At 40.8% G+C, this 20,148-nt stretch overlaps 2 protein-coding genes across 2 annotated transcripts; both read left to right on the top strand.

Annotated features, from left to right (window-relative positions):
- Positions 1-308: 308 nt before the first annotated feature.
- LOC148926404 (uncharacterized) lies at positions 309-8,846 on the top strand. Its single transcript, XM_089059119.1, has 5 exons — positions 309-763; positions 1,214-1,325; positions 1,452-2,339; positions 3,057-3,305; positions 8,250-8,846. The coding sequence occupies exons 1-5, from the start codon at positions 309-311 to the stop codon at positions 8,844-8,846; spliced, it is 2,301 nt and encodes a 766-aa protein (XP_088915245.1).
- Positions 8,847-14,017: 5,171 nt separating this feature from the next.
- RHD2 (NADPH/respiratory burst oxidase protein D) lies at positions 14,018-18,533 on the top strand. Its single transcript, XM_048086214.2, has 12 exons — positions 14,018-14,823; positions 14,904-15,072; positions 15,175-15,223; positions 15,313-15,426; positions 15,517-15,942; positions 16,090-16,473; positions 16,546-16,641; positions 16,732-16,847; positions 16,930-17,032; positions 17,397-17,470; positions 17,565-18,121; positions 18,257-18,533. The coding sequence occupies exons 1-12, from the start codon at positions 14,226-14,228 to the stop codon at positions 18,364-18,366; spliced, it is 2,796 nt and encodes a 931-aa protein (XP_047942171.2). The 5' UTR covers positions 14,018-14,225; the 3' UTR covers positions 18,367-18,533.
- Positions 18,534-20,148: the final 1,615 nt, after the last annotated feature.

The raw sequence follows: 20,148 nt of genomic DNA, 5'->3' as shown, positions 1-20,148 counted from the left end.
TTGACGGATACAGCGGCTATTTCCAAATCTACGTTAATCCAGAGGATCAAGAGAAGACCACATTCACGTGCCCTTTTGGTACGTATGCATACCGAAGAATGCCATTTGGATTGTGTAATGCACCGGGGACTTTTCAACGATGTATGATGAGCATTTTTTCGGATCTGTTGGAAGTGTGCATTGAGATATTCATGGATGATTTCACCGTCTATGGGAACTCATTTGATGCTTGTTTAGCCAGCCTTGATCTAGTGTTGCAGAGATGTCAGGAAAAGCATTTAGTGTTGAACTTTGAGAAGTGCCACTTCATGGTGACTGAAGGCATTGTCCTGGGTCACGTGGTTTCTGAGAAGGGTATCCAGGTAGACAAGGCAAAGGTGGATGTGATATCAAAATTACCATACCCTACGAATCAAAAAGAGGTGAGAGGTTTCCTAGGCCATGCAGGGTTCTATAGGAGGTTCATAAAGGATTTTGCAAAGATCGCTCAACCACTCACTCGGTTGCTACAAAATGATGTTGAATTCGTCTTTGACGAAGGATGCGAGAGGGCGTTCCAGCTACTTAAGGACAGGTTAGTATTAGCACCAATAATCAGGGCACCAGACTGGAACCATCCTTTCGAGATAATGTGTGATGCAAGCGATTTCGCTGTGGGAGCTGTCTTAGGACAAAAAATTGATGGAAAAAGCTATGTGATTTTCTATGCTTCCAAAACACTAAATCAAGCTCAGAAGAATTATGACACCACGGAGAAGGAAATGTTAGCCATCGTGTATTCCTTTGAAAAATTCCGACCCTACCTTCTTGGGTCAAAGGTTATAGTCTTCACGGATCACGCAGCAATAAAGTACTTACTGGCTAAGAAGGAGTCGAAGCCAAGGTTAATCCGTTGGGTGTTACTTTTACAAGAGTTTGATTGGGAAGTACGAGATAAAAGAAGAACGGAGAATAGGGTAGCAGATCATTTGAGCAGAATCTTCCAAGGAGAAACAGAAGAGGCCATACTCGATGCCTTTCCCGAGGAACATTTGTACCTTTTGGGGAAATTTCCTAGACCACCTGACTGGGAAGCAGTTTTGGCCTTGACCGGTCTAGGGGAATCGGATAAAGGGAAGCGCACGCTGAATGCAGAACCGTGGTTTGCTGATCTAGCCAACTACTTGGTCACGGGAGAGATGCCGATTTCAGAAGAAGTTTTCCGGGCCCAGAGGATGAAGATTAGAAGCGAATCCAAATTTTATTTTTGGGATGATCCTTACCTGTGGAAAATGTGCTCAGATCAAGTGATTAGGCGCTGCATTCCCGAATGGGAACAAAGAGATGTGTTAAATCATTGCCACACGTTAGCATGTGGAGGCCACTTTGGGCCAAGGAAAACAGCGAGGAAGGTTCTCGACAGCGGATTTTATTGGCCAACATTGAATAAGGATGCTTTCGAATTCTGCCAGTGTTGTGAGAGATGCCAACAGACAGGGGGAATTTCAAGGAGAGATGAGATGCCTCTGATCCCAGTGATTGTGTGCGAAATTTTTGATGTTTGGGGAATGGACTTTATGGGACCGTTCCCGTCATCATGTGGGAATACTTATATACTGGTGGCAGTGGATTATGTATCTAAGTGGATAGAAGCTAAGGCCACCACAACTTGCGAATCGAAGGAGGTGGCGAAATTTCTCAGGTACAATATTTTCAATAGATACGGAGTTCCTAGAGCCATCATCTCAGACCAAGGAACGCATTTCTGTAATCGCACCATCGAGGCCTTGATGAAGAAATATGATGTACACCATCGAGTGTCAACTCCTTACCATCCTCAGTCTAATGGCCAGGCAGAGATTTCTAATCGCGAGATCAAGGCGATATTGGAGAAAACAGTTAATCCGTCAAGGAAAGACTGGAGCAAAAGACTCGGGGATGCATTGTGGGCCTACAGAACTGCTTTTAAAACACCTATTGGAATGTCACCCTACAGACTTGTGTTTGGTAAGATGTGTCACTTACCTGTAGGAATTGAACACAAGGCATACTGGGCAGTGAAAGAAATGAACATGAAGCCGATAGCTTGCGAAGAAGAGAGAAAGTTGCAATTGCAAGAGTTGGAGGAACTTCGGCTGGAGTCGTTTGAGTCTGCCATGTGGTACAAAGAAAGAACGAAGTTATGGCATGATAAAAACCTCTGGGTCAAGGAACTTTATGTGGGACAGAAGGTGCTCCTTTTTCAGTCTCGGCTTAAGCTCATGCCAGGGAAACTGAAGTCTAAATGGATTGGCCCATACACCATCGTTGGCATCCGAGCAAATGGAGCAGTGGAGATCCAGGAAAGTGCTCCAAACTCTGTTCCTTTCCTTGTAAACGGTCATAGAGTGAAAGTTTTTAGGGATAATTCCGAGTTGTGTGTAGTGGACGAGATTCCACTACACACACTCCCTATTATTGCCTAAAAGGACAGGGGTAATTTCCGATGAATTCCTGGGTCAAGGGGTAAGCTGATAATTTTGAAATTTCACAACAGAACCAGGGAATCTCGGAAATACAACATGTAAATAGTTTAATTGTTCTCCAAAAAAAAAATGATAAAAAAATATACTTATGTGTATATATTTTCGAAGTACCAGACTCCTAGGGGAACCCGTATTTTATGCCCTAACCTCGACCCAGGGGTCTGGAACCTTCAATTTTTATTTTGTAGGACATGGTCGAGGGGATTATCTAGGAGGAGAGTCTGAAGGAAGGAGTCAAGGAGGGAAAAGATATTTTGAATTTCAAATTCTGGCCGATAATTATGGGAGACGTACGGTTGCTTACATCACGCCTGCAACCGCACCATCCTTTCACCAGAAAAAGCAACCGTCGTTTTTCTCTCTCCATCATTCCTAATTAGACAAAAATTTGTGTTTGCTCTTTCTTCTCTTTTCATTCACTCTCTCTCTAAAACACGGACGAAACCCTAACCAAAAATCGCCCAGTTTTTTTTTCATTTTTTCAGATCTACACCGATGGATTCTACCAAGGGCACTGAGTATGACCCAACTTTGTTGGCCGAATTGACACAGAAGTTGGGAAGTTTAGAGAAAGCGAAGGAGGTGTATGCCCTATTCGCCGCCAGTCTGATGTCATCTGCGCCGAATGCACCGTCACTGGAAATTCCGGCGGATTCGGCTGCGAAACCGGCAAATCTCTCTGAAGAAGGATCGCTAGTCGCAGAACCACCGCATGCAGAGGTCGTTTCGCAGGAGGCGGAGGAAGTGGAGGCATTACAACAACAGTCGGAGGATGGTGAACCGACACATGACGAGACCTTGGTAGAGACAGAAGGAAATGAAACGGAGAACCCTAATCTTGAGGCTAGGGAAATGTGTGAGGGGGAAACCCCTATTGCTATTGAAATGTGTGAGGGGGAAACCCCTATTGCTATTGAAGTTCGTGAGGGGGAAACTCCGATTTCAGTTGAAGTTCGTGAGGGGGAAACCCCTGTTTCTGTTGAAATTGCTGAGGGGGAGACCCCTGTGTTTGAGAAGGTTGCTGAGGGGAAAACCCCTAATTTGGAGAGAATCGCTGAGGGGGAAACCCCTATTCCAGGAGATGTCAGGGGGGAGAACCCCATTTATATCGAGGGGGCAACCCCAATGATGGTTGAAGAGGGGGAAACCCCAGAAAAGCTTTTGGCGGAGTCAGATCTACATTCAACGGTAGTACCGGAGCCCGAAGAAGGGCTGAAACTGATCGTGGACCTGGTTGATGACCAGGAAGAAAGTGAGCCCAAGATTGATGGAAGGGCAGAAAGGAGGCGCACTAGGAGAAGCCTCCTTGACGAAGTCGATGACTTTATACCTGACGCGACAGAGACAGAGGCGCGCTTGGCCAAGGAGAAGGCAAGAAAAGGAAAGGCGCTGGCGACTACATCTACCCGGTCAAGGAAAGCTCCCTCCGTCCAGGAGGTCGAGGAGACCCTTTCCCCTGTGACCGAGGAACCCTCTGTCGAGGAGCACGACGAGCCCATCCCTAAGCCCAGCTATAACTCTGAGGAGGTTGAAGAAGAGCCGATTCCCGGACGCCCGGTAATTTGGCTGACTAAAAGCTTGTTGGAGGAGATGAGACAGTTTGACGACCAAAAGAGGATCGCGGTATACAAGGAGAGATGTAGCGCAGGGAAGATGGCCAAGTCAGGAAAACAGTATAGCAAGAGGGAGCTCAAGATGATTGCATGTGATAAAGAATTCCGCGCCTATATCCAAGCAATAGGGTTTGAGTGGCTGTTGCAGCACAGCCAAGAGAGGGTACCAGTGGATCTAGCAAGGGAGTTTTTCTCCACTTTTCGTTTGAAGAATACCACTAACCTGGACGCGGATTCTATCACATTCAGGCTTTTCAATCAGGAGCACAAGTTGAGCATTAGGGAGTGGTCCCTACGGATGGGGTTGTTCACCAAGGAAGAAGATGAAGAGGGGGCATGGAACGACAGGATGGTGGGGATGCCAAAGTACACGCCTGATTTCAAAGTACAGTCAGCATGGGAACTGGTCACGCACTCTAAATCAGGGGCGTTTAAATCCAGCTACTCTAAAGCTTCCCACATCGAAGACCGGATCCTCCGTTTTGCTCAAACATTTATCAGCTACAATTTGATGGGCAGTGCGAATTCAGCTCTCACTACTACCGATCTCTACTTCACATGGTGCATGGCGGAGGGTGTTAAGGTGCACCTCGGATATTGGATGGCACAGGCGTGCCACCAGATGACGAGCAACCCGGGGCGTCATATGTACACCTGCCACCTCATCGGCGCTTACCTTCAGAGGAATATAGAAATGAGAATTGCTAAGGCCGCTCCGCTAGTAGTCATGTGCGACCCCCCGGAGGTGTTTAGTGTTGATTATTTCTTCAACAAGGGGTTGCTGCAGACTCAAGGCACCAAAACTCTCTTCTATTCATTGGGAGACAAGGTGAAGGCAGAGCCGGAGGAAGCCGAAGAAGCCATGCCGAGTGAAGAGATCGAGGAGCTGCGAAAGGAAGTCCAGGACGTGAAAAAAGAGATGCAGATGATGAGGAGAGATATGATGAAGGAACTCGGTGGGATAAGGAACGAATTGAGGGGAAATCGGGAGGCAGTGCAGACCCTGAGGGGAAATATTGCTGATTTGGCGATGAAATGTGCCAAACAGAATGATAGGATGACGGAAGCGGTGGAGCTTTCAATGAAGATGTTGAAGTGGATGCAGCAGACGCTCCCCTTGACCCAGTTGAGGACAACTCCTGGGTCCAGCAGTGAAGTCAGGCAGCCCACTCAGAGCAGTCCCTCCGTCAAGCGACCACAGCAGTCGCTGCAGTTGATCTCCCCGACCATTCCCGTGCAAGTTCCAGCCCCACCAAAATCAAAGTCTATCGTGAGAAAGTCAGTACCTGAACAAGTGACCCAGGAGGAAGGAGAGCTGGAGCAGCCAGCTAAGAAGAAGGTGAAAGTGACCCGACCCGGAATCCCACCCCAGTCTGGCTCTCGAGGGAGCCAGCCCCAGAAATGATCAATCATCTCTTGACCAAGTAATTTTTATTTGTCATTCTTTTCGTTTTTTGTTTTGTTTACCTGTTATATATGTGTTTAACATTTGTTATATCTTCTCCCACTTAGCCCACTTCGTGGTCTAAGTGTGAAAAGTTTGTGTTTTCTGTTGTTTTATTTGTTTTCCTATGTTTTTCTGTGTCTTTCTCCCACTTAGCCCATTGCTTGGTCTAAGTGTGAGAAGTTTTATTATTTTGTTTTGCATTGATCTCTCTGTTCCCCCCTTCACGACGATGGCTTAGGGACAAGCTTGAGTGAAGTGGGAGGGGGAGAGGAGTCAATGCATTATCCGTGTTGCATATTAAGAGTCTGTTAGTCTTAAGTGTTGTCACATGAGCCAGTGGATATAATACGGCATGATTCCCTTAGTGAAAGTAATTGAAGATAGGAGGCATTTCAACTTAGAAGCTTTTTCCTTAAATAAGCCTAGTTAATTTGAGTGAAGCGAGAACGACAAAGAATGCCTCTACTTACTTAGTTGTGAAGCCCTACTATATAGTGAGTTATAAACCTCAGATAACTTTGAGCTTACACATGTTTAAGGGCCACCACTGAATGCTTAGGGAAGAAGAGCTACGAAGGAGAAAAAATTGGGAATTGGGTTATGAAGGTATAAGCTGGACGAAGTCCAGGGAAAGGCGTTATAAGCTGGACGAAGTCTAGAAGAAAGGAAAAAAAATGGAGGAATAAGCTGGACAAAGTCCAGAGAAAAAGAAAAAAAAAAAAAAAAAAAAAAAAAGGAGGAATAAGCTGGACGAAGTCCAGAGGGGGAATGGTCTAAAAAAAGGAATGATAATAGCCTGACCCAGGAAGGAGAAACTCTCATAACCCAACGCTTCAGTGGTGTAGCATTAACTTAAGAGAGAATCGATCCTAACATCCCTGGTGAGGAATGAGTGATCGAGTGAATCTAACAATTAGGTAAGTAGAAAGCTATCTTGACAAGCTGACAGATTGGCTAGGTAAAGGAAGGGAAAGGGCCTATTTGGAGGAGTGCAAACTATTGGAATGACCTTAATCTTGTGGGGACAGATGCCTAAAATTGAAACTAGCTCATGTATGTGTGTTTTGCATGTTTGTGTGATTTCCTTATATTTTCTTAGTTTTTCTTGAGTCTAGGTCTAGGAGTCGGTCATCGGTCATGGAATAACCATGCATTGAAATTCGCCTTATTTCTTTTTCTTGTCTTTATACTTGAGGACAAGTATGGTTTAAGTGTGAGCAGTTTGATAAGGCTAATTTCATGCATTGGCTATGGGATAAATTCTGTGATTTCCTGGGTCTAACGAAGTTTTATAAGCCAGGTGTGTAGAGAAAATGCCAGCCCCAGGAAGAAAGAGAGGATTACCTGGAGGAAGAAGTTGGCGGGAAAGTGAGCAGAAAAAAAGGGAAGAGTACTAGACGAAGGAGCATCCACGAGGAGGGCAAAATGGGAAATACTAGGAAGAGTCTAGAAGCTCCGCCCCTTATAAATAAGAGCACACATTCAACATGAAAGGAGTCCTCCTTTTGCATCATCAGCTCTTAGCTCAGTTTTTCTCATTCTTTACACACACTTTTGGGGAATCATCTTAGGGGTTCACGTTTTAGGATCAGTCGTTGTGTAACACCATCTCCAAGGGAGGCGAAGATACAATCCTTTTATTTGCTTTTGTTTATATTTTAGATTTCCCGTGTCTTCGATGTTCGAAGCTCGGTCGTGTTTTGCTACATTCTCGTTGGATATTGCGTTATTTTGCTATGGAATTTGCTACTTTGGTTTCGGTTATGTTATTGTTGCATTACCTGTTTGTTTTTGGTGGTTATTGTTGATCGATCTGAGGTAGAGTTCAAATTGCATGGAGATTTGTAGTTGATCGGTTGAATCTGTGAAGATCGGAGATGGAAATTGTGTTGGTTTGTTGTGGATGGCTTGGATCCGGAGTGGATGAAGCATCCAGCGTTTAGATCTGTTCATGCTTGCATGGTTGCGATATTTAAATTCTGTTTACTTGTTTACCTCGTCTAGTAATCGTAGATCTGCTTTAGTTTCAGTAGTTGATTGTGTTAATCGGTTTAATTTCGTTTGCCCTGTTTCGATCCTTGCGTTGCTCTGTTTTCATCTGTTATTTTGTGATAAAAGTTAGAGAAGATGATGTCGCTGTTAGTTAGTCCTTTAGTTGGTTAATCTGCAGCTTTTCCGTCGTACTATGTCGTTTAGGGAAATGGTCCCCACATGTTGTTCATTCCTGTGTCTAGGATAGTTTAGGAAGCTGTTTACCAGGTCTTGTAGTAATTTCAAGCGCATTCGGTCATCATTATGCATGTTCTGTTATCTCTGCCTAGATCTAGTTGTTAGGATAGAACATTTCATTTCCATAGTCTAGGAATTAAATCTCAACCCCGAGAAAATTGCGTGGCAGCAGCCAAAAATAGTTTCCAGGTCTTTTAGCATGATTACTTACGCATTTGTCTCTGTGGATTCGATCCCTGCTTCCCTGTACTAATCTTTTTAGCATAGCGGGTTGAGGATTTTGAAAGGAGAAGGAAGTGATTATGTGCCCAACGACAGTTAACCCGAGGATTCTCTGAGTTCCTAGACCAAGTGTCTAGTGGATTCTCTGGATCGGGGAAGTTCCATTTTACTTAGCAATACACATAGCACCCCCAATCTCGCTCTTCAGTAAGCCAGTTTATGCACTCACCACAGGAAGATCATTGGGAAGCCGTACTGAGGATTGTTTGGTACTTAAAGGGGACTGCTGAGCATGGAGTATTATTCGAGAAACATGGGCACTTAGAGATTAGTGGTTTTACTGATGCAGATTGGGTGGGGATTCCGAATGACAAAAAGTCCACCGCCGGATATTTCACATTTGTGGGAGGAAATGTCGTTACTTGGAGGAGCAAGAAGCAGAAGGTGGTAGCACTCTCAAGTGCTGAAGCAGAATTTCGGGGAGTTAGGAGTGGTCTCACTGAGATACTGTGGTTAAAGAAGCTCATGACAGAGCTCGATCTGTACACATCAAAACCATGCAGGTTATTTTGTGATAATAAAGCTGCCATTAGCATTTCAGAGAATCCAGACCAACATGACAGAACTAAACATGTGGAGGTGGATAGACATTTCATTAAGGAGAAAATTGAAGCCAAGATTGTTGAATTGCCTTATGTTAAATCAGAAGACCAGCTGGCAGACTTCCTAACTAAAGCCGTGAATTCAAAATCTTTCAGAGTAGTATTTGACAAGTTAAGTATTGGTAATCACATACTTGACTTGAGGAGGAGTGTTGGAAAGAAATCATAAGAGTAAATGTGATTTACTCTTATATAAATTATCTCCTGCCTATAAAAGACTCAAGCAATACAATACGATCCTCAATTGTTTCTTCAGTATTATTATTAAAAAAATAATAACACTAAATAAACTTTAATAATCTAATTAGTAAATTAATTTTGTGATTTGGATTTATATTACTAATTCAAAACTAATTATCAATTTGTTTATATAGTATAGTCTACGATGGACTCCAAAACAATAAAACCAATCTAACAATTGGCGGCCCAGCTATTTAAAATCTACTACTGTTATGGAGTGAGTTTTGGCTCACTGGATAGAATAACAGCCCCATGCATTTAAATTGATAATCGGCCCAATTTAACAAATCAAGGGCTTTCAGCCCAGTAAATAGCCGTCTGGTTTCACTGCAATCTCTTCTCCGTCATGGACTTACCATATGATTTTATTTTTTATATGTATTTGGGTACTTCTATATGCAACGCAGATTAATTAGATCCACTATCCTATAATTTTTTTTGTCACACGATGTCCATTGATAATTTCACTATCTTAATAACATTTGTTATAAATACAATTTATTATCACATAATACGTCATGATCAACCAAAATATAGTTGGATAAAAATTATATTTTTATAGTAATAAATATTGTTAAAATACATAAATTATCACATAAGGACGTGAAACCTAGAAAATTATGGATCCAACATTTATATGATCCCACTTTTGTGAATGCACGTTGAGGGTTGACTTAGACCCACCAAAATTGGTTTTTGATAGTCTTCCATAAAAAATCAAAGTCAAAGGTCATTTAATATAACCCTCATGCAATATATTTCGTCGACAATTGTATACATTTCTAATCTTACTTTGATAAATTGTGGAAAAACAAAGCGACGTCAATTTCCACAATGTCTCTGATCCGACCCCTTCCTATACTTTTCATTCTTTCCATTCAATAGATTCGGAACAAAAGTTCATACATCATTAATTATTTATATTGGGCATCCACAGATTTAATTCCGTCATTAATTTGTATTCCTGTTTAGATTTATTGATGGAATCAATTAAATGATTGATCGATTTGAAAGTTAGAATTAGGCATTTCCTTTTAAGATATAATGAAAAGTTAATTAAGGGGGTGGTTCGAAGAAAGTGACAATACAGAAAAGTCAGCATCATGGTTTGGAGCTTAACATAATTAATCGTATATGTTTCAACTAGTTGATAATGATATTTATGATTTTTGGTCCATGCACAGTGTGTAACGGCTGCAACTTAGGTGTTGACTGTGATATACTATCAAACAGTACATATGGTTGTACACATTTGTCATTTGGATTTTTTGTTTTGTTTAGTTACGGAACTCGAAGCTCGGTGGAAAGTGGAAACTGACCAACTATCATCTTTCTGTCTTTCTTTTTTTGTGATGAGAGGATAATTTTATAGATGTCAAATTGAATTTTTTATAGACTTGAATAGGTCATACTACATTCTTTGTAGCCTAATTATGAAGGGATAAACAAAAATCTAATGACACTTTGTAATCTCGGAGAGGGTCTTAATTTTATTTTACTTTTTTGGAGCTTAATCACAGAGCTCATATTTTAGGTTACGGAAATAGGCCGCTATCGCTAACTTTGGCCGAATTCTGGATTTTCTAATGAATTTATACAAATATTGAACTTTGATCAGATTTGAAATTTCTCATGATTGATACTTGATAGTTCTGATGAAATCGATTCCTACGTGGTATGTATTCTAATAACTGCTTACATGATATGCCACATATATAAATAAAAGAGAAATAAAATTTAAAAGCAAAATATAAAACAAAAATTACATCTATTTGTCTTCTCTTCATCTCACGTATCATGTCCCCTCTTCTATTTCTTCTTGGCATTACTGGAAGAGTCGTCCACCACAATACGAATGCTTAGTACTTAGCGAGGAAAGTCGGTGCTAGTTAAACGATGCTTGCTTAAAGCCAAATATTTTGTAGTACAACTACAAATAGATGCACGAACTATTAAATTATAAATAGACGAGAAAAGAGAAAATTGAGTGTTTATTTATTTATATATATATATAGAAATTATGAATTTCAAAATATATCCAAATATAATCCTCAGGAACGAATTATATTGTGTCCATTGTCAAAAGATTGAATCGTGAATCATGAATCATTGTGTGGGGCCTCTGTTTCTTCTTTTCTTCTGCTTAGATGACGAAAAAAATACAAATGAAAGAAGTGTCATGTGGTCAATTGATGAAGCTATTTTAATATCTTGAGATTGAAATGATGACTGTATTTGAATATGATACATCTACTATGTCTATGAAGTATGAACTACGAATGAACGCCCTAATTGGATTTGTGTTAGTTGGAAAATAATTGATACTACATAAACTATTAAAATACGACATGTATAAGTTGGTATGGAGTTGATGAAAATGACAAATACAATTTTTTCAGAAGGAATATGTACACACCAATGTCATATTTTAGTTCTTTGATTTCAGTTGTAAGATATCATTAAAATAGGGTGGCACTTCTCGAACTCTAAACAATAGATTGAGTGTATATTTTACTAGAATAATTTATTGAAAGTTCACTGCATTTTTCGTGACAACTAACTGGACTGCTTAATTTGTTATTTAATCACGTTCCGATGCTATCTACAGTCACAAATTTGGTCATTGTTTACAACTCGTTCCACTTGCACATTTTGGATAAATTATTAATCATTATTCTTAACAATAATGAGATGATGAAACTTCGAGTTTTTTATCCATAAAATTTTACTTGAGCAGTCAAAATCAACGAGACAAACAAAAGTGGGAGGTTAGAGACATTTTGCGTAATTGATTAGTCACCAAAGTCTAATTTGAATTCAAGAAAATGTAGACACCATTGTAGTTAAAAGTAAAAATAATAATAATAAAAATATAAGCCTGCCTAGCAATAATTGTTCCTTAGGAATACTAACATGATCAATAGTAATCTAAATGGAGGATTAATGAACGGCGTTTCATGATTAAATTCAAAGGGCAATTATTTTTTAATCCAAATTAACAATCATTATTAGTCATTTGTCATATTAACTAAGGATTAGAAAGTCTAGTGGATAGCATTTTTTATAGTCCACTTGGGTTCTTTTCGGAATTTACATGACCATTATCGATACGTCACTGGTGTCCAATTTATTTACAATATCTTTTACTCCATATATTCTCTCGAATTCATACTAAATTTTAAATTTCATCATTTATAACTAACTATTCGTACATCGTAATAACTAACTATTCCTACATCGTAACACATGGTCAATTATTGCATTTCACGTGGATTATAAATTAATTTGATAAACTAGGCATTCAACTGACGTCTCAAATTAAGTTTTGGAGATAGAAAGGTCTATGTATTTACTTTATAAAAAGATATTATCCATAAAATTAAAAAATATTCGTATTAAATAACAAATCATAATTATTAATATTTTGAAATTGATATTTCAACAAACTAACACTCTCATACATATTACCCATATCTGGTGGCGAAGCAAGGATTTTTATGATGGAGAGCCCAAATCACTGTTAATAGTTATATGATTCTTTCAATAATTGTGGCATCGGAAGTTTGAAATAATTAATATTTTAATTTTTATAAGTATAATATATGAAAACGATTTTTTTATGATATTTAAATGTTCACTATAGAAAAAGTATAAATAAAAATATACTGTAATTTATAACAAAAATATAATAGAATAATTAAAATTTTTATCATAAGTATAATAATGGAAGATAACAATTATAAAGATGATAAAGATTTCAAATTAATATAATTAGTGGTGTAAAAGAGGATAAATAGAAATTATGTTCCAAAAAATCAAAAAGCAAATAGAAACATAATGTACATATTCATCTGCATAAATATAAAAAAAAGAGAAAAAAAGTCGCCAAAGGGATTCAGACTCAGAACATCTAGGTCACGAAACGACGTTTCCAATCAACTGACACTAAATCTCTGCTTGGGGGACCAAGAGCCCCCTTCCCCTAACGTAGCTTCTCCATTGCCCTTACCCATATGTAACTAAAACTTATAATATATAGGATTATTTAACTAAGTTTATTTAAATTTTGGGTTTTTTTTTAATTTTTATTTTTTCATATGACTTTTCAATCTTATTGAAACAATTTTTAATGCATGGTCAGTCCGGTCCTTAAATACAAAAAATTCAATTAATGGATGTGTTTAGCCATGTGACAGTGTTAAATTGTGGGAAATGTTGATTGTCGACAGAAAATGAAAAGTTGGGACATCATCTTTTGATACACATGTCAAGTCGCAAAAAGAGTGGTTCTTCTTGAACTCCCTTTCGGTGTAATGGTTCTCCACTAGTTACAACAATAAGCCCACAGACTACTAATGAACCTATAATAAAAGGTAATGCATTCCTTGATCGATGATTACTCCTTGCAGAGATCACATCCAAATCTAAAAAATCTATCTTTGGTATTGAGTTTTCTTTGCAAGGGCGAGACAACCTTTATTTGCCGTGGGGGTTCGCATTGTATGATCATTTTCTATCCCGCCTTTTAAGTTGGATGATGCGACACATGACCTCAATTTACTGCTTTCATCACTCATGCCTTAAAAATTACGTTGCATAACTTTGTTTTCATGTGTTGGTAAAATTCAGATTTGCTTTCAGCTACATGAAGTTGCACATATTTGGACCAACAAGCACATAAATGGCCTTAATAGTTGTACAGAAAAACAAGTGAGTATAAATTCATAGCCTCACACATTTTTCGTACAATAGCAATAGACTTGTACCTAAAGTGGATATTCCACATAGTAGTAATAAACACACAACATAACTAATTATTTTCAGAAACTATTTCTGTTCTTGACACATAAATGATTAAATCCATCATAACTGTTTCTGGATTTAATAAAAGCGCGTGGAACTATATATGAAGACGGCTGTGTAAACAAGAAAAAACAACAAAAGTGGAAACGTGTGAAATAAAATTCATTGCATTTGCATCCATCTCTGCGGCTTATTAGCATGACCCAAAATCACAAAATTAGCCGGTCAAACAAACCCACTCCCTGTGTTGACCATCTTTTTTTTCCTACTTATATAGCTAAGGCCTGGAGTTTTCCTCATTCTCATTTTCTTCTAAAGTGGTTAGAAGACTTAGTCATAAGGGAGATTTTTTTATAGTTGGAAGAATCTCTCTTTTTTCTGCATATATTTTCATATCCATTTTTCCAATTTATATACCTCAAAAAGCTCTAATTTTGTACTACAAGAACTAGTTGTTCATAATCATTCATAACCCATTTTACAACTTATTGTTGTATAGTTTGACATGTACAAATCCCAAATGCAAAATTCGGAAAATAACCAAAGCCACCACCATCACCACCACCGCCACTCCGACACTGAAATTGTCGGGAGCAGCGACAAAGCCTCTTTCAGCGGCCCGCTGAAGAGGCCGGGCGGGGGAAGGAAAAGCGCCCGATTCAACATCCCGGGAGACTCCCCCGCCGCGGCCAACTCCGGCGATGACTACGTGGAGATCACGCTCGACGTCCGGGAGGACTCGGTGGCGGTGCACAGCGTGAAGGCGGCGGGCGGCGGCGAGGTGGAGGATCCGGAGCTGGCTCTGCTGGCCCGGGGCCTGGAGAAGCGGTCCTCATTCGGGTCCTCCGTCGTCCGAAACGCCTCGTCGAGAATCCGGCAGGTCTCGCACGAGCTCAAGCGCCTCGCCTCCCTGACGCGCCGCCCCCAGCCGCCGGGGAGGTTCGACCGGACCAAGTCGGCCGCCGCGCATGCTCTTAAAGGCCTCAAGTTCATCAGCAAGACCGACGGCGCCGCCGCCTGGGCAGGCGTGGAGAAGCGCTTCGACGATATCACCAAAGACACCAACGGCTTGCTCCCCCGCGCCCGCTTTGGCGAATGCATCGGTAATTATTTAATTTCCTTTCAATTTTTCTTTTATTATTATCCACAACTTTTTTTTTAATAAAATGTTGGTTTTGATCAGGCATGAACAGGGAGAAGGAGTCCAGCGATTTCGCCGGCGAGCTCTTCGACGCGCTAGCGCGGCGGAGGAACATCACCGGCGGGTGTATCAACAAGGGGCAGCTGAGGGAATTCTGGGACCAAGTTGCTGATCAAAGCTTCGATACGCGCCTTCAAACCTTCTTCGACATGTAAGTTGTGAAAGAGAAGAATTCATTTTTATGTCACGATGGGAAAATCATTAATTGCACATCACATTTTATTTTATTTATATTGATTTTTTTTCCGCACAGGGTTGATAAAGATGCTGATGGCAGAATCACAGAGGAGGAAGTCAGAGAGGTATGAAGCAATAATAATCCACTATACTATTGTATTATTACTGTAGGTTTATTAATGTATATACATTGACTTTTTATAATTAAATGCAGATTATAACAATAAGTGCCTCGGCAAATAAGCTGTCGAATATTCAGAAGCAAGCGGATGAATATGCAAGATTGATTATGGAAGAATTGGACCCTAACGAGATGGGATATATCATGGTATATTAATGATCTAATAAAAAGATGTAGCTAGTTAATTTTCAAAAAATTAAATAAAGTAATCGAATAATGTATTTTGTTTGAAAATAGATTGAGAATTTGGAGATGCTGCTGCTGCAAGGGCCGAGCCAATCGGTTCGAGGCGAGCGCGAGAGCCGGAATCTGAGCAAGATGTTGAGTGAGAAACTGAAGGCAAATGAAGAGATTGCCATAAAGAGGTGGTACAGAGATGGTCGTTACTTTTTGGTTGATAATTGGCAGAGAGTTTGGGTGATGGTTTTGTGGATTGGAGTCATGGCTGTTCTCTTCACTTGGAAATACATCCAATACAAGAATAGAGAGGCTTTCGAGGTGATGGGCCACTGCGTCTGCATGGCCAAGGGCGCCGCTGAGACTCTCAAGCTCAACATGGCTCTCATTCTCCTCCCCGTTTGTCGAAACACCATCACCTGGCTCCGCAACAAGACCAGGCTCGGTGCCGCCGTCCCCTTTGACGACAATCTCAACTTTCACAAGGTAAGCAATTACCAACATTTGAAATAAATACGGTAAATGGCACATCAAACAGTAACTTCAAATGACAATTATTTTGGTAATAATTAACGATAAATATCACATCAAACAGTAATTTCTAATGACAATTATTTTGATAATAATTAACAGATTATTGCGATCGCGATTGCAATGGGAGTGGGAATACATGGGATAAGCCATCTGGCGTGTGATTTTCCCCGTCTCTTGAGCGCGACACCCGATGAGTACGAGGACATGGAGAAGTTCTTTGGGGAGCAGGCGACGAGCTATTGGGTCTTCGTCAAAGGGTGGGAAGGTGTGACCGGAATTGTGATGGTTGTGCTAATGGCAATAGCCTTCACACTTGCTTCGCCGTGGTTTAGGAGAGGGAAAATTAATCTACCAAAGCCTTTGAATAAGCTCACCGGGTTCAACGCCTTTTGGTATTCCCATCATCTATTTGTGATTGTATACGCTTGCCTCATTATTCACGGCATCAAGCTCTACTTGACCAAAGAATGGTACAAGAAAACGGTAAGTCCTTATCATTATTTACTTACATACATACATGCACTCGATAATTAAACATGTAATTTTCTATTTCAGACGTGGATGTATTTGGCTGTTCCGCTTACTCTCTATGCCTGCGAAAGATTGATTAGGGCATTTAGGTCGAGCATCAAGGCCGTCAAGATCTTGAAGGTATCACGAGATAATGTCCACATGGGCCATTTTGAGCCATCCATGATTTAAATTCTTATTCGATTATTGATATAAAAATATATGGTGAAGGTGGCTGTGTACCCCGGGAATGTGCTAACGCTTCACATGTCTAAGCCGCAAGGATTTAAATACAAAAGTGGGCAATACATTTTCGTCAATTGTGCAGCTGTTTCTCCATTCGAGTGGTACTTGCCGTCTTACTACTATTATTTAAATATTACTATAAATTTTGGAAAACTGATTGGTCTATTTTTGACGTGATTGCAGGCACCCATTTTCCATTACCTCAGCACCCAGAGACGATTATGTGAGTGTTCACATCCGAACACTTGGTGATTGGACCAGGCAATTGAAAGAAGTCTTTTCTAAGGTACCCCACTTTCCTATACTTGATATTCATTCATCATCAATTTGCTACAAGTTAATTATTAATATAATTTTATTTTGGTCATACAAAATTTGGTTGTTTATCATTGCTTTATAATTTATTTGCCATTGAAATAAATATTGCACAACTGCATTATTTGCCTAGATCAAGCTACCTATGCTGTCGGTTAGAGAAATTATGTATTTTTAGCTTCCCATATGTATACAAATCATATCCTTAATAATTTTTACTTTTTAGCAATGTTTTACCAAAATAAGAATTATAGCAATGGCCATCACCTTCTTTTTTGGTGACTAACCAAAAGATAAAGATTTTTCTAATAAAGTGCGATTTTGATCTTTGTTAGGCTTGTCAGCCTCCGCCCACAGGAAAAAGTGGACTACTTCGTGCTGACTATTTGCAAGGAGAGAGTAATTCCAAGTGAGTAATCAATTAAATTGTCCCACCTCACCATAAAATTAATAGGGTTATATGCAATATAAATCAATAAATAATATTTGTTGAAATGCTGCAGCTTTCCTATAAAAGTGTTGATCGACGGTCCATACGGTGCACCAACCCAAGACTACAAGAGCTACGACGTTGTGTTGCTGGTTGGGTTGGGCATAGGTGCGACACCCATGATCAGTGTGGTCAAAGACATTGTCAACAACATGAAAGAAATGGATTCCGAGGAAAATGCATTGGAGGAAGGAAGCGCGGGGCCAAACCCTCTTGCCACGCCCAAGCAAAGCACGGGCTCAGGTAGCGGACGACACAACTTCAAGACCCAGAGGGCCTACTTCTATTGGGTGACACGTGAGCAGGGCTCGTTCGATTGGTTCAAGGGCGTGATGAATGAGGTGAGTGAGATGGACCATAAAGGAGTGATCGAGATGCACAACTATTGTACAAGTGTCTATGAGGAGGGCGACGCACGCTCCGCCCTTATCACCATGCTGCAGTCCCTCAACCACGCCAAGAACGGAGTCGACGTCGTGTCAGGCACGCGCGTCAAGTCCCACTTCGCCAAGCCTAACTGGCGCACCGTGTACAAGCGCATCGCGCTCAATCATCCTAATAGTAGAGTCGGTGAGCTTCTAATTTTGCTTAAATTAATTAAATCCCTAGCTATAAGGCTGGTGCAACTTTTGCATCGTGTGAGATTTTAATTTATCAAGTTGGTGTTATGAAATTCTAATAATTGTGGTGGTTGATATTTTGCAGGAGTGTTTTACTGTGGGGCACCACCACCAGTGAAGGAGCTAAGACAACTGGCTTCTGATTTCTCTCACAAGACCAACACCAAATTTGAATTTCACAAAGAGAACTTTTGAATAATGACAAACTCATTAATAGATTTTTATTTTTATTATTTTTAAAAATTTCTTGAACTGATTGAAGAGATAAGTCTAATCTCTAATCCGTCACAAAATATCATGGATATGGACCACCACCCAACAGCAGATATTTTAGTTTATAATAAACCGTTATTTATTTTTTATTTTGTTTAGAAAGTATAGATTGTTAGAAGTGACGTCATCAAGAATCATGCTTGCATTAGCATGGTTGAATCAGATTGGAAATCTCTTATCCGTCTCTTAACCATTTCATCTCTTCACTAATCATAGGCCCCACTATACTTTTCAGCTTATCTCTTAACTAAGAGACAACACCTGCAACCCTCCATCTCTTAACCATCTCTTAACCATCTTTTAACTATTCATTCAATTTCATTTTTTATTTTTAATTCCAACAAATGCAATTAATAAAAAACACACTTCATTATAAATAAAATAAAATTACAATTTAAAATACATAAAAAAATAAAAAAGACATAATTAAAAAACTAGAAATTACAAATTGCACACTTAAACTCAAATAAAAAAAAATGGGGCAAAGGAGCAGAAGAAGGAGTTCTCTAGTGACGATCATCTAATGGTTGCCAAATTTTGCCCAAATGTGCTCCATTAGATCCTCCTGGAGTTGGGCGTGGGCGGTAGAATCATGTGTCCTTGCCCGAATAGACAACCGCTCTTGCAAAGACGGATGCACTCCCGTTCGAGGCGGACTACTTGCGGTTGAGCTTCCCGGGGTTTCAGGGTCGAACTAATTTCCCGCCTCAGGTCCTTCGTCGGCGACAATCATGTTGTGCAAGATTATGCACGTATACATGATGTCGACCATATTCTCTATAAACCACTGTCGAGCTGGGGCTTTGATAATGTTCCATCGAGCTTGGAGAACCCCGAAGCTCTCTCCACATCCTTGCGAGCAGACTCTTGCTTCTGCGCAAAAAGAGACTGTTTTTCGTCCGTAGGCCTGTTGAACGTCTTCACGAAGGTTGGCCACTTCGGATAGATGCCGTCGGCAAGATAGTACCCCATTTTATACTGGCGATTGTTAGCGACGAAGTTGATGGCCGGCGCTTTACCATTCAGAACTTCAGCGAAGAGGTCGGAGTTGTTGAGCACGTTGATGTCGTTGTTCGAGCCGGGGACCCCGAAATACGCATGTCAAATCCATAGCCGGTAGTCGGCGACGGCCTCGAGTATAACGGTGGGGTGGGTGCCTTTGTGGCCGCTCGTGTATGACCCCTTCAACGCCACAGGGCAATTCTTCCATTGCCAATGCATGCAATCGACACTCCCGAGCATCCCGGGGAATCCGTGCACTTGTTCGTGAAGACGGAGCAGAAACTGACAATCTGCGGTGGTTGGCTTCTTCAGAAATTCGGCTGTGAAGGCTGCCCGGACGCCTTTGCAGAAGTTCAACAAACAAAGTCGCCCAGTGGATTCTCCGACGTGCAGGTATTCGTCGAACGCATCCGCCGTTTGTCCAGTAGCAAGCTGACGGATCGCCGCAGTACATTTCTGGAGCGTCGTGTGGCTAGGACGGCCAACAGCGTCGAACCCTTCTCTGAAGAACTCTTCCCGTGCCGCCAATGTATTCACGATATGCAAAAATAGCGGGCGTGACATGCGGAAACGGCGACGGAAGTAGATATCTCCCCACACCGGGTTCGGACTGAAGTAATCACGTTTCAACCTTGCGGCGGCTTCCTCCCGGTTACGGTGGATGTATGTCCGGCGTTGCCTAGGAGGCGCGGCGGCTTCCTC

The sequence above is a fragment of the Salvia hispanica genome, chromosome 5 (assembly GCF_029641045.1).
Source record: "Salvia hispanica isolate PSC_SH4W2 chromosome 5, Shi_PSC_v1, whole genome shotgun sequence".
In the NCBI taxonomy this organism is placed as follows: Eukaryota; Viridiplantae; Streptophyta; class Magnoliopsida; order Lamiales; family Lamiaceae; genus Salvia; species Salvia hispanica.
The sequence above is the reverse complement of the archived record's forward strand: the minus strand, read 5'-3'. Positions and strand labels throughout refer to the sequence as shown.

Bases quoted from the DNA above. Each gene is read 5' to 3' on its own strand.
- LOC148926404 (XM_089059119.1), top strand. From the start codon at position 309: ATGGTGACTGAAGGCATTGTCCTGGGTCACGTGGTTTCTGAGAAGGGT. The intron at 764-1,213 runs GTTAGCCATCGT...CCGGGCCCAGAG, and splicing joins GACACCACGGAGAAGGAAAT to GATGAAGATTAGAAGCGAAT. The intron at 2,340-3,056 runs GTTCCTTTCCTT...GAATTGACACAG, and splicing joins AGGAAAGTGCTCCAAACTCT to AAGTTGGGAAGTTTAGAGAA.
- RHD2 (XM_048086214.2), top strand. From the start codon at position 14,226: ATGTACAAATCCCAAATGCAAAATTCGGAAAATAACCAAAGCCACCAC. The intron at 15,224-15,312 runs GTATGAAGCAAT...AATTAAATGCAG, and splicing joins CAGAGGAGGAAGTCAGAGAG to ATTATAACAATAAGTGCCTC. The intron at 15,427-15,516 runs GTATATTAATGA...GTTTGAAAATAG, and splicing joins ACGAGATGGGATATATCATG to ATTGAGAATTTGGAGATGCT.